Source organism: Schistocerca americana, chromosome X (genome assembly GCF_021461395.2).
Source record: "Schistocerca americana isolate TAMUIC-IGC-003095 chromosome X, iqSchAmer2.1, whole genome shotgun sequence".
In the NCBI taxonomy this organism is placed as follows: Eukaryota; Metazoa; Arthropoda; class Insecta; order Orthoptera; family Acrididae; genus Schistocerca; species Schistocerca americana.
Genome location: NC_060130.1, coordinates 208,238,606 through 208,252,127, shown reverse-complemented (window position 1 = coordinate 208,252,127; position 13,522 = coordinate 208,238,606). Strand labels below are relative to the sequence as shown.

The window sequence follows — 13,522 nt, the reverse complement described above, 5'->3', positions numbered from 1 at the left end:
GTAGTCAGTGTCAAGCATCACTTGAGGTGGTGTAAAGAGCAATGCCCCTGGCCAGTGGATGACTGGAAATGAGTGATTTGGAGTGATGGACCACCCTGTGGCAGTCAAATGGAATTGTTCATGCTCGGTAAATGCACGAAGAATCTTATATGCCATCATGTTTAGTTCCCGCATGGAATTATGGCGAAGGTGATGTTGTGGTATGAGGTTAACGTGTGGTCCCCTTATTGCACTTAGGAAAACCTTAAATGCAGAAGGATGTGGACACTTTATACAGCATTGTGTACTGTGTACATTAGAGGAACAGTTTGGAGACCATGGTCATATCAGCATGACAGTGCATCCTGTCATAAAGCAGCATGTGCGAGGCAGTGTTTTGGGCACAATAATGCTCTTGAAATCAATTGGCTTGCCCAGTGGAACATCCTTGCGATGAATCAGAATGTCAGCATTGCTCCAGACTCCAGTGTCCAATGTCACTACCTTCTCTGGTTTGAGCTCTTGAGTAGGAATGGAGTGCCATTCCTCCATCAACATCTGGTCACATCATTGAAAGTGTCATCAGTACAGTACAAGTCACAAAGCTGATGGATGGACATATTCCATATTAACGTCAACTGGATTTCACAGTAGTGGTGGTGTAGGCACTCAGGTCCCTCGAGTCATTAGATTAGATTAGATTAGATTAATACTAGTTCCATGGATCATGAATACGATATTTCGTAATGATGTGGAACGAGTCGAATTTTCCAATACATGACATAATTAGGTTAATTTAACAACATACTTAAGTTAATATAACAACTTTATTTTTTTGTTTTTCTTAATTTATATCTAAAAATTCCTCTATGGAGTAGAAGGAGTTGTCATTCAGAAATTCTTTTAATTTCTTCTTAAATACTTGTTGGTTATCTGTCAGACTTTTGATACTATTTGGTAAGTGACCAAAGACTTTAGTGGCAGTATAATTCACCCCTTTCTGTGCCAAAGTTAGATTTAATCTTGAATAGTGAAGATCGTCCTTTCTCCTAGTATTGTAGTTATGCACACTGCTATTACTTTTGAATTGGGTTTGGTTGTTAATAACAAATTTCATAAGAGAGTATATATACTGAGAAGCTACTGTGAATATCCCTAGATCCTTAAATAAATGTCTGCAGGATGATCTTGGGTGGACTCCAGCTATTATTCTGATTACACGCTTTTGTGCAATAAATACTTTATTCCTCAGTGATGAATTACCCCAAAATATGATGCCATATGAAAGCAATGAGTGAAAATAGGCATAGTAAGCTAATTTACTAAGATGTTTATCACCAAAATTTGCAATGACCCTTATTGCATAAGTAGCTGAACTCAAACGTTTCAGCAGATCATCAATGTGTTTCTTCCAATTTAATCTCTCATCAATGGACATACCTAAAAATTTGGAATATTCTACCTTAGCTATATGCTTCTGATTAAGGTCTATATTTATTAATGGCATCATACCATTCAGTGTACAGAACTGTATGTACTGTGTCTTATCAAAATTCAGTGAGAGTCCGTTTACAAGGAACCACTTAGTAATTTTCTGAAAGACAGTATTGACAATTTCATCAGTTAATTCTTGTTTCTCAGGTGTGATTACTACACTTGTATCATCAGCAAAGAGAACTAACTTTGCCTCTTCATGAATATAGAATGGCAAGTCATTAATATATAATAAGAACAACAAAGGACCCAAGACTGACCCTTGTGGAACCCCATTCTTGATAGTTCCCCAGTTTGAGGAATGTGCTGATCTTTGCATGTTACGAGAACTACTTATTTCAACTTTCTGCACTCTTCCAGTTAAGTACGAATTAAACCATTTGTGCACTGTCCCACTCATGCCACAATACTTGAGCTTGTCTAGCAGAATTTCATGATTTACACAATCAAAAGCCTTTGAAAGATCACAAAAAATCCCAATGGGTGGTGTTCGGTTATTCAGATCATTCAAAATTTGACTGGTGAAAGCATATATGGCATTTTCTGTTGAAAAACCTTTCTGGAAACCAAACTGACATTTTGTTAGTACTTCATTTTTACAGATATGTGAAGCTACTCTTGAATACATTACTTTCTCAAAAATTTTGGATAAAGCTGTTAGAAGGGAGATTGGACGGTAATTGTTGACATCAGATCTATCCCCCTTTTTATGCAAAGGTATAACAATAGCATATTTCAGTCTATCAGGGAAAATGCCCTGTTCCAGAGAGCTATTACACAGGTGGCTGAGAATCTTACTTATCTGTTGAGAACAAGCTTTTAGTATTTTGCTGGAAATGCCATCAATTCCATGTGAGTTTTTGCTTTTAAGCAAGTTTATTATTTTCCTAATTTCAGAGGGAGAAGTGGGTGAGATTTCAATTGTATCAAATTGCATAGGTATGGCCTCTTCCATTAACAGCCTAGCATCTTCTAATGAACACCTGGATCCTACTATATCCACAACATTTAGAAAATGATTATTAAAAATATTTTCAACTTCTGACTTTTTGTTCGTAAAGTTTTCATTCAATTTGATGGTAATACTGTCTTCCTCTGCTCTTGGTTGACCTGTTTCTTCTTTAATAATATTCCAAATTGTTTTAATTTTATTATCAGAGTTGCTGATTTCAGACATGATACACATACTCCTGGATTTTTTAATAACTTTTCTTAATATAACACAGTAGTTTTTATAATTTTTGATAGTTTCTGGGTCACTACTCTTTCTTGCTGTCAGATACATTTCCCTTTTCCGGTTACAAGATATTTTTATACCCTTAGTAAGCCATGGTTTGTTACAAGGTTTCTTACGAGTATATTTAACTATTTTCTTGGGGAAGCAGTTTTCAAATGCATTTAAAAAAATGTCATGAAATAAATTATATTTTAAATTGGCATCAGGTTCACGGTACACCTCATCCCAGTCTAACTGCTGTAGGCTTTCCCTGAAATTTGCAATTGTTAAATCGTTGACTGAACGTACTACTTTGGAGGACTGTTTAGTATTGCTGAATGGAGCTATGTCATATATTGTAACTAGCTGTGCACCATGATCAGAAAGACCATTCTCAACAGGCTGAGCATTTATCTGGTTAAACTTATCTTGGTCTATAAAGAAGTTATCTATCAGTGAGCTGCTATCCTTTACCACCCGAGTAGGAAAATCAATAACGGGTGTCAAATTGAAAGAACCGAGTAATACTTCAAGGTCATTTTTCCTATTATCCTCTTTCAGAGAACCTACATTGAAGTCCCCACAAATAATAATTTGCTTCCCCCTGTCTGACAGATAGCACAACAAGGAGTCCAAATTTTTCAGAAATAGATGAAAATTTCCTGATGGGGACCTATATACAGTTACAATTATAAATGTGCCTTTATTTAATTTAAGCTCACAGGCACATGCTTCTATATGTTTCTCTACACAAAACTTTTTTGTTTCTATACTTTTTGCACAATGATAACTTTTGACATATATGGCAACTCCTCCTTTCTCCATATTTTCTCTCATTACATGTGCAGAGAGCTTATAACCACTTACATTTACCTTATCCATATCAGTAACAATGTGATGCTCAGACAGGCATAGTATATCTATTTCATTCTCAGCTTCTAAATCTTCTAAACAAACCAGAACCTCATCTACTTTATTCTTTAAACTCCCAATATTTTGATGAAATATACTTACATTATTTTTAATTATTCTTTTATGAGAACCTTTCCTTATTCTAACATTTGCAGTACTCTCCTGTCTGAGTTTCTCATTGTGCTTAGGTCTAGTTCCTATACCAGTGGTCACATGGTGTTCAGAGAGGCAGATTATGTCAACTGGGTTGGGTGACTTTAATTCATCAATGCAATTACCTAGGACTGAGATACTACTTGGTGGAGATAAAATTTCTGGTGATTGGTGAAAATTTATAATTGATAGCTGTGATTGGTGATCCAATGTGCTAGAATTGTGCTGTTTAATTTCTTTCCTAAACTGAAGATTTGTTTCAATCCTGACCTCTCGTAGAACTTGACATCTTTCTGTCTTACGTATCCTAAAAAAGGTGCTGCTCCAACACCTGTAACCACTGGTATTTTACCATTCATGGCAGTGCCTCCCCCCCTTAAATTTCCTGCTATTACCCCAGCCAGTTTCCCCTTCCCTTTCCTGTTGAGATGTAGGCCGTGCCTGGTATAGTCCCACCTACTGAGATAATCAACAGGAACCACACCAATATGAGCCCCCGCACCCGACCCAAGCAGCTGTTCCAACTCCAAATTAACTCTCCCAACAGAAGAGTTCAAATGAGGCCGGTCATGGCGTCTCAGGACAGATACAAATTCAACATTGGTGTGTCTCGATGCCGACGCAATCTTTACCAGGTCACACTCTATACTGTACCCAGGATCTCTGTCGATGCTGTTCCCTGGCCCTCCCACAATAACCACGGTGTCTTCCCTGGTAAATCCTTTACAGAGTGAACCTAAATCCTCTGTCACCTGATCCAGACTAGCACTTGGTTTGAAAAAATTTGTGACCTGGTATTCTGGTCCTAATTCCTCCTGCGGAAGTTGGCCTACACCTCTGGCATGAGAACTGCCTAACAACAAAACTTTCTTCGTTTTCGATGACTTTCCTACATTCTTTTTCAATTTCCTATTGAAAGTTTGTTGTGTCCTGGCTACACCTACCTCTGCTTGAGGCTCATCAGTTTCTAACTGAAGCAACAGGTCAAACTTATTTTTGACATTCACCACAAAACTGTCAGACTTAGTTCTAGGCCTGTTCCTTCTGCTACCTGTTGCCACTTCCCACCTCTCTTTGCCCTTCTCCCTCCTTAACCTGTCCAGATCTTCCCTAGCCTGATCTAGCTCAGCCTGAAGGGCAGCAATTTTCCCCTCCTGTTCCACTATCTTCCTATCTCCGCTGCAAATCCTACATAACCACTGATGAGCCTGATCCACTTTCCCAACACCCACGCCACTGCAGTCCCCCCAGTGAAAAAAACTACTGCATCCATCACACCAAACCCCGGAACTAACAATTCTACGGCAAGTCAGGCACTTCTCACTCATGGAAAAAATAATACTTTAGCTAGAATAAATCAATTAAATTACCGAAAATAAAAAAAGACGTTACAAGAATTAAGCCTATTCACAAATGTATATAAGCAAGTTTCTGATTTATAATTCCGCTGTTTTTCTGAGATCTGTATTAAAACAACGAAGGTATACACTATTTATTATATATTTCACTCGATGGAATGAAAAAAAGGACGAGTGTGTTCTGCGACTGGAATCTTAGTGTCCCCAAGGTTGACAGTTTGTCTATACCCATACATGCACTTAGCCAGTTTAGTGATGGTCATTCCCACTCTTCACTGGACAAAAGTTACTTGATAAACAACATATTTGATTTTGTAAATTGTTCTGCCTTGGACATTGTAGGATTTACTGGTGGTTGGGTTTGAGTAGGTGGTAGTGGGTGGGTTTGTGAAGTAAGTTTTACTGTGGGAATGGTTGAGGCTTTGGAACATTCAGATAGGTGTAATGGTTTGGGAATGCCATATGGTTTGATTAGGATCTTACTGAGATTAGGAGGGTGATAGAAGGCATATTGTGTGGTGTGGGGACGATATCAGGGAGAGTGGATTTCGTTTCAGGGCTTGACTTGAGAAAGTTATAACTCTGACTGAGTTATGTGTTGCTGGGTGATATCTGGTGACAAATGGGGAGGGTGCATCTGGGTTTTTTGGAAGAGGGTGAAAGGAGGTTACTGCCAAGGAAATTTACTTGTGAATAAGTTCTGTGGGGTAGTTGTGGGAGAGGAAAGCCTAGGAGAGGCTGTCAGTGTAGATGTTGAGGGATTCAGAGATGGAGCAGATATGTTTGTTGTAGATGCCTAGAATCAAATGAAGGGACTGTTTGATACGGAAGCGATGTCAGCTGTCAAAGTGTAAGTATTCTTGTTTATTGGTTGGTTTTATGTGGACTGATATTTGGGTGTGGTTTTCATAGAGGCAGGGGTCAACGTCAGTGAATGTCACTTTGGATTTGGGAAAGGACCAAGTAAATTTGAGTTGGAGAAAGAGTTAAGCTGTTGCAGGATGTGGAAGAGTTGTTCTTCACAAACAGCTTATGTTTGGACTCACGAAATACTGAGTATGTGTGGAATTACTTTTTTTGTTTATTTTAGCCCTCATTTAGGTTCATGTTAAGTGAATTACATAGGTTTCAGGCTATTCTTTATTTATACTGAAACTGTTGCAGATGCAGATTAGCATGTATACATAATAATCAATAGTTGTATTTATGTTATCACTATACCAGATCAGAAATTGCACTGGAGACACAGCTTTTTCATGCTTTCTGTAAATAAAGTTAGATGCTGCTTCCAACAACATGACAGTAGATTTTAACGCCTAAAATTTTCAAATTGAGTAAGTGATTGGTCTCAAAAATCTTTGCTGTTGGATGAACATGAATGAACTGTGATGAAACAAGATACAGTTTTTAATGTGAAAAGTAACTGAGGATAAATAATAGAGAAAAAAACTGTTTAATCTTAAGCATGGTAACATCAGTACAAATCCTGACATAAATTAATTTTAGTAATACTCAGTGGTTGGTGGAAGCATGCACAAAAATAAATCTTGTTTAGATTTCTCCCCTTTGTTGTTGATATTGTTGTAATTATGCACTCTTTATGTTTGTTTCTAGGTGTGCTGGAGTTGCATTCCAGCAGTTTCTAACCAGGACTGCTGCAATAAGAGCATGGGACATGAGATGGGCTCGGGAATGCCTTTGTGGAGGCCATTGGAGATTACACTACTTTTCGTCCATTTGACAACTACATTCTGTCCTAGTCCTTCTGTTTTCAGATCTAGCAGACATTTTACCTTAAAACAGTTTTGCAGATGACTAGGAAAAAATTACTGTGTTATTTTAACAAACAGAATATGTGCATGTGATTGCACACACGGACACACACCAAAACAACACTGAGTGTTGTAATCTATAAAAAAAACTTGATGATGCTGGTACTTACCACAGCACTAAGTGCTTTTTATTAAAACTGATGTTTCTACTGTTTTACAGTAGAAACATTTTCAAGCGTAATATTTCTATTAGTGTACATAAATGCTTTTTATTATGTAGTTGCATTTGTTTTTAACATTTCAGTTATGGGAATAGATTAGCTGCGTAGCACAGCATTATGGGTACAGCCATGGTATCTATTCCATACACATACTGAAATCATTTTCTGTCTTACACCACAATAAGCAAACATTCCTGGGATTTTGTAATTGTTCTAGGAAACAATTGCTATTGTGTATTAGTGAACAATATCTGTTATGTACATATTACATACATTGTTTATAGGATTTGATTGTGATTTGTTCACACTTTTATACTATATAGATTATTGCCGCCTTCATTTGTGTAGGTGGTCCAGTAGAACACCATTGATTTAAAACTTAACCTGTGCTCAGGGAAAAAACTGCCATTGCTTGTAAATATATATTTTAGATAGGTCTGTTGTTTATAAATAATTTTTCATCTCAATTTTTCTTATTAACTCATTCTTAAATAACCTGGCAATCTTAGGAGTCCATTTTTCATTGGGTGCGCCTTGAAAGGCAAATGAACTAGCAGATGTTTGTCTGCTTGTGTGATTCTAAATATGTTAGACTGAACACCTACTGCCAGAAGTGACCTTACAATGGTTTCTCTTTTGCTGAAACTGTTAAATGACTTAAATGATTCACCAATTTTATTGTAATTCATAATGAAAGTGTCATTGCTCTTGAGTCTTAGTGAGTGCTGTGGCAATACCCATTACTTTTTAAACCAAGGCACTTAATAGAAGTGTCTAATTATTGTCCTCTTTCAGCTTGTTAGCCTAACTCAGAAGTGTTTTAGTTTATTTCATGTAATATGTAACCTTGTGTGAAGTCTGAAATAACTTTTCTTTGGCATATCTCAGATATGCAGAACAATTATAGTTGAGAGAGAATAAGGTATATGATCTCAAAATAAATTTAAACCAGATACCTTATTCATTGTTCATAGGAAACTTTATGGCAAGACCACTGCAATCATTAAATGATAGTAAAAATATACAGTGGGATATTTCCATTACTTCATATACCACTCTGTTTTCTTGGTGATTTCCTTGTGCTTTGAAAGCATAAAAGTTTGTACTTAATATTTAGTAAATTGATTCCATCATCCAAGTTTTATTTTTGCATAACCTGGATTTTAATTTTTTATGTTAACTTTTTAATTTGAATGAGTAGGTCATGTACTTCAATTTACATAAATTACTTCTGCAGCTCTCTGTATTCACCCCTGAAAAGAAGGCTTACACTGTATGTACGCATTGAGTAATACTAGCAGAGTGTGAGCTGCTGTTTGAGGTTTTTGTGATGTAATAACTGCTCGAATGGTTCGTAGGCATCAAGTCTGATAGTGTTGTGAAAACTGCGCAGTATTTCCTTGAGTCAGCTACGTATTAGCTTCAGGTGCTTACTGACATATTGCTGTTTTGGCTAGCCAACGTATGTGGTAGCTAACTAGAAAAGCACAGGCACCAAGAGATGGGGCTATAACGATATCATAGACGAATTTTATAGATATTGATGCCCAGAGTCATGTGCATGGTCTCCACATGTGCAGCACAAGAAAAGCACAACTGCAAGGCACTGATCTAGTGTACACATGGGGACCATATGTCAGGGTGCAACTTAAATCTCCTGCTTTCCGTTCTCCATCTGTGCTGATTCATTGGATTGGTTTGTCTGCAGCTGATGATACCTTAGTACTGCCAATGCTGGCTCCATGCTTTGCTAAGTTGAAATCCCATATCTCTGCTAATCAGATCATTACTTATGTTTATGTATTTTCTTTCCCAATGCTATCCGATGTAATGCCCATGCGAACCTGCAGGAGAGCTTCTGTAAAGTTTGGAAGGTAGGAGACGAGGTACTGGCAGAAGTAAAGCTGTGAGTACCGGGCGTGAGTCGTGCTTCGGTAGCTCAGTTGGTAGAGCAATTGCCCGCGAAAGGCAAAGGTCCCGAGTTCGAGTCTCGGTCGGGCACACAGTTTTAATCTGCCAGGAAGTTTCAAAGTGTGAGCTGTTTATAACATGATTACCAAGCTGTGTATTTCAAAATCTACATTTGATTTGTTCTTGGCTTGTGTCCAATTACCATGTCATTTTACATTTCAATTTAATATTTGGGATTTATTTTCACTATCAAATACCATTTTGGATATATATGTACTTAATTAATAAGAGATAGCAAAAAAGTTAGCTCTAAATTTTGTGTGCCTAAACATGAAATTAGTCAGTCCCATTGTGTTGGACATTTTTGAACAAAGCAGATTAAAACAAAATGTGATGGTAAATACTGTAGCCCATGCAACATTTTGTAAATTTGTGGTATATATTATTTTTGAGAGGCTCCTAACTACAGCCCATGATGCATTACTGGGCTGTGAGCACTTTCAGAAAAGTAAATAACCACATATCTGTAAAAGTGAGATTCCAAGTAAGGAAAAAAAATTACTTACTGATCTCTGAATAATTTAACTGCCAAATTAAATACAACAGAAAGTATCGTCATTCTTATGTTATTTTGATGTAATTCAGCTGAAACAGTTGTAGAAAAGTTTGTATATATGGAGTAAACATTAAAATACCCCTATATAACAATGAAAAGAAGTGCCAACTGTCAATATTTTATAAAATTACTTTTTTTATTCAAGCAGCGACCAGTTTGTCACCTGTGACACTCTCCAGATAGCTGCATCCATGTGTTATACAATATGTGGCACAATGTTGGTGTTACAAACATATCACCAATGCTCTATGAGAAATAATTTATTTGTCTTTGTTAGAGTCACATTCAGTGGATAAGAATGGGGAAAACAAGATTATATTTACATGAACAATACTTGCTAGATCATAATGTATTCCACAGTTACTGCTTCCACACACACAGCTTCTGTGACTCACAAAAGAAAAACCGTATTTCATTTGAAGGAAATATGCCTTATTAGGTTGATAACCTCTGTTGGAAATCTGATGTTACTCTAAGGTTTAATATAAACAGTAAGATTTTAAAGATTTCTAATATTTAGTTTAATAATCCAATTCTGAATCAAGGATATGTAACCTCCAGTGTGACTCATGTCCCAACTTTTACATTGGTACTGAGCCAGGTGGCACAGTGGTAAGACATGGGACTCTCATTCAGGAGGTTGACAGCTCAAAACCTGTCTGACCATTTAGCTTTAGGTTTCTATAGTTTCCCTAAACCACTTAAGGCAAATGATGGGATGGTTCCACTGAAAAGGACACACGTGTTTTTCTACACATCCAGTCTTGTGCTCTGTCTTTAATGACCTTGTCAATTATGTGATATTAAACCCTTACATCCTCCTCCTTTATGCATTGACTTGTCATATGGATCTTTTACACTAAAGTTCCAAGGCATATGGATTCGATCTTTTACACCCAGGTTCCAAGACGTGGATTCATTTAGGATAGGAAACTATAGTAACTCCACTCTGGGACATATTTTACAGAGCGGGATCATTCTTCTGGTAGCATAGAAAACCCTTTATCTGTAAATAAATGAACTTGGTAGGAGAAGTAGCATTTTAAATGAAAAATTGGATAACACCACAGCATCTTGTGATATTCCAGGCAGATGCATTATAACTAATAGATTGTAAATGTAATTCTTATTTATGCATGTATAATATTATTTACAGTATATACTCTGAAGAGGATTTAGTAATATGCCAAGTGCCTTGCATATTTTCAATCCCATTTGCTTTACAATAAATAAATGAATAATGCAAATACAAGTTTGACAAATATGCACTCATTGCTATTGTAAGTTGTTAAATGTATAATAATGCTGTAAATAGCATTCCATTATAAAGTTGCACAAGTTTCATTTATATTTACACTGAAACAATATCTGTAATTGAGAGATGATGATAACAACTTTTCATCTTAGCTCAATAGAAGAACTTACCTCTTGTAAAGAATGTACCTTACTTTGGAAATAATTTGAATGAAGATTTGTACAGTGTTCTTGTGTGAGAGAGAAGTAATAACTGTGCTCCTTTGTTTGCTCAGCATGTTTGTTTATGAAAAAAGTGCAACAGAAGAACTACATGTAGCTGACATTTCCATACATTTTCATTGAATGCCAAGTGGTTAACTCACACATCACGCATGTAGTGTGCAGTTGGTGTTCTTATAAATTTTCATCCATGCTTATTCATCTAATGTGGTTCAAACAGAAACAAATAACTAACTACTTACTGGGCATACTCATTTTTAATGTTACAGTCTGTTCATGTACTGTGTAATATGTGAATGTAGCTATCAGAAGACAGCTGCAGGTGCTCAGAATAGATTTTTACTTCAATTAAAAAATGCAATAATAATTTCATAAAACAGTGAATATTAGTAATTCAGTTCAGCATCTTGCATGATTAATGCAGTCACAGAAATTTGATGAAGTTAATACAGGTTAATCATATTCATTTCACTACCAAATACATATTTTGTGAGGGAGGAACTGAAGTCTTTCAAAAGTTCAAAGGAAGTCATTCAACCTACTTAAAAAATAAGGCTGAAGTGGACATAAGTTCCCACAGGCATTTTTGAAAATGCTATATAATGAGAATGTTTGTTAAGATCTCTTAGAGGAATCAGTTTCTCTGTAACATGCATTTTTAAAGATATTTATTTTGTAGTTAGAAGGCATAACATAGAGATTTCACTGTTATCTAATGTTATATGTTTGTATTGATGCTTCACGAACAACGATATTTTTTTTTGGGAGGGTGAGGGGAGGGAGAGAGAGAGAGAGAGAGAGAGAGAGAGAGAGAGAGATAGGAGACATTATTGATTTTTCCCAACTGTGGGCTCAAATTGATTGGCTAATTATGCAGAAAATTGTTAATTTAAACAGACTTTTGAACCCAAATGAGTCATAATTTTTTATAATTATTTTCAAACTGATATTAATTGTAACACCAACTCATATATGTCATTTTTTACTGCACAATAAAGTTGAAGCTAAGTAATTACAATGTGTTGTTAATTAATTTGTTGTTTTGTTTATTGCCAATTATTTGTAATCTGAACATCATTCAGGCTGATGCAATCTTTGCAGACATTTATATGATCCTCTCTATACCAAGAGGTGACACATTAAAATAGCACTGTTCTCTTTAATCAACCTGACTGAAATCTCATATGTACTTGAGAGCTATACAGATAGCACTGGATTCTGAACTGTTGCCAGAATATTAATTATATTCTGATGAAAATAATTTTGTGGTTGACATATTGAAATGGCAGTGGGCAGTGTTGCCAACGTGCACCCAGCCCTGTTTGACAAGGCTCAGTATGTACATACAAAACACCCAACACACTGAGCACGTGGTACTCAAAAAAGATCTAAGATTGTCTGATACCTGGTCCCCTACCACATGACTCACTGAAATGCCCAGTAGGTACTGTCTTTGACTACTACTCCAATGGCCTCTGTTTCTATCCTGGTGTCTGCTAAGTTTCTGAAAACAAGTCAAGGGCAGTAATAATGAAGACTTCAAATACAAGATATCATGTTCATTTTGCCACTGGTCTTCTGAGAAGTAAGAGGGCAGAGAATTAGATAAAGATTCACCTTGATTGGTAAAATATCCATAAATGTGGATGGCTAAACAATGATGATGTTATGTGGATGCAGAGAGTTGAAACTATTGCATTGAAGACAAAAAACTTTTACCAAGAGAACATGCAGTCTTGTAAAATAATTTTTTGATGACCTCTTCCTTTCTTCCCATGTACTCTGCTAACTTTATTAATGGCTCCAATCCGTCTACTGTACTGCAGCATTCACCATGCATCTGTCTCCAATGTCTTAAATAATGACTTTGATATCATATACTACTTAATTCCTACAATGTGTCAAGGATTCCCACATTGAAACTGTCAGTGATTTTATGCTGCAGGAAAGTGATGCATTTAATTCCGTCTGTGTATGCATTACTTGCACTGTTTGGAAATTAAGAATTTATCCCAAGTAAAGATATTTTGCAACTGTTGTAGTTGCCACGTAAAATTCAGACAATAAAAAATACCTATGTAGATACTGTAACTCGCTGTAGGTAAAAATAGAAAATGTACATACTGGCCCTATAGTGAAACATGAAACTTTCATCGAAATCACTGCAAGTCTGTTGCTGCATATTTAATAAAGATAATAATAAAGAATGGTAAATACAGTGCTTTCGTGATGAATGCAAGATGTAACATAGCGAAGGTGACAGACTGGCCTGGCAAGTAAATTCATGGGGCTGGGGAAGCAACAGGCCAGCGAGGTGTGTCAACCAGGGAATGCTGGTTCGGTAACTTACACTCAGCGGTCCTGCACATATTAACAACTGTCACATCATGTTATGTTTAGTTTCTCATTTCAAC

The 13,522-nt window shown here is 36.4% G+C and overlaps 1 protein-coding gene and 1 non-coding gene across 2 annotated transcripts in view; both read left to right on the top strand.

Moving 5' to 3' along the window:
• Positions 1-12,126, top strand: part of LOC124554840 (mediator of RNA polymerase II transcription subunit 16) — a 314,031-nt gene extending 301,905 nt beyond the window's left edge. The window contains exon 16 of the mRNA XM_047128502.1: positions 6,727-12,126. Coding sequence (XP_046984458.1) covers positions 6,727-6,853 — 127 coding nt within the window. The 3' untranslated portion in view covers positions 6,854-12,126. The remainder of the gene's footprint in view (positions 1-6,726) is intronic.
• Positions 9,033-9,107, top strand: Trnas-cga. Its single transcript has one exon. It is a non-coding gene; the product is annotated as a tRNA-Ser (tRNA).
• Positions 12,127-13,522: the final 1,396 nt, after the last annotated feature.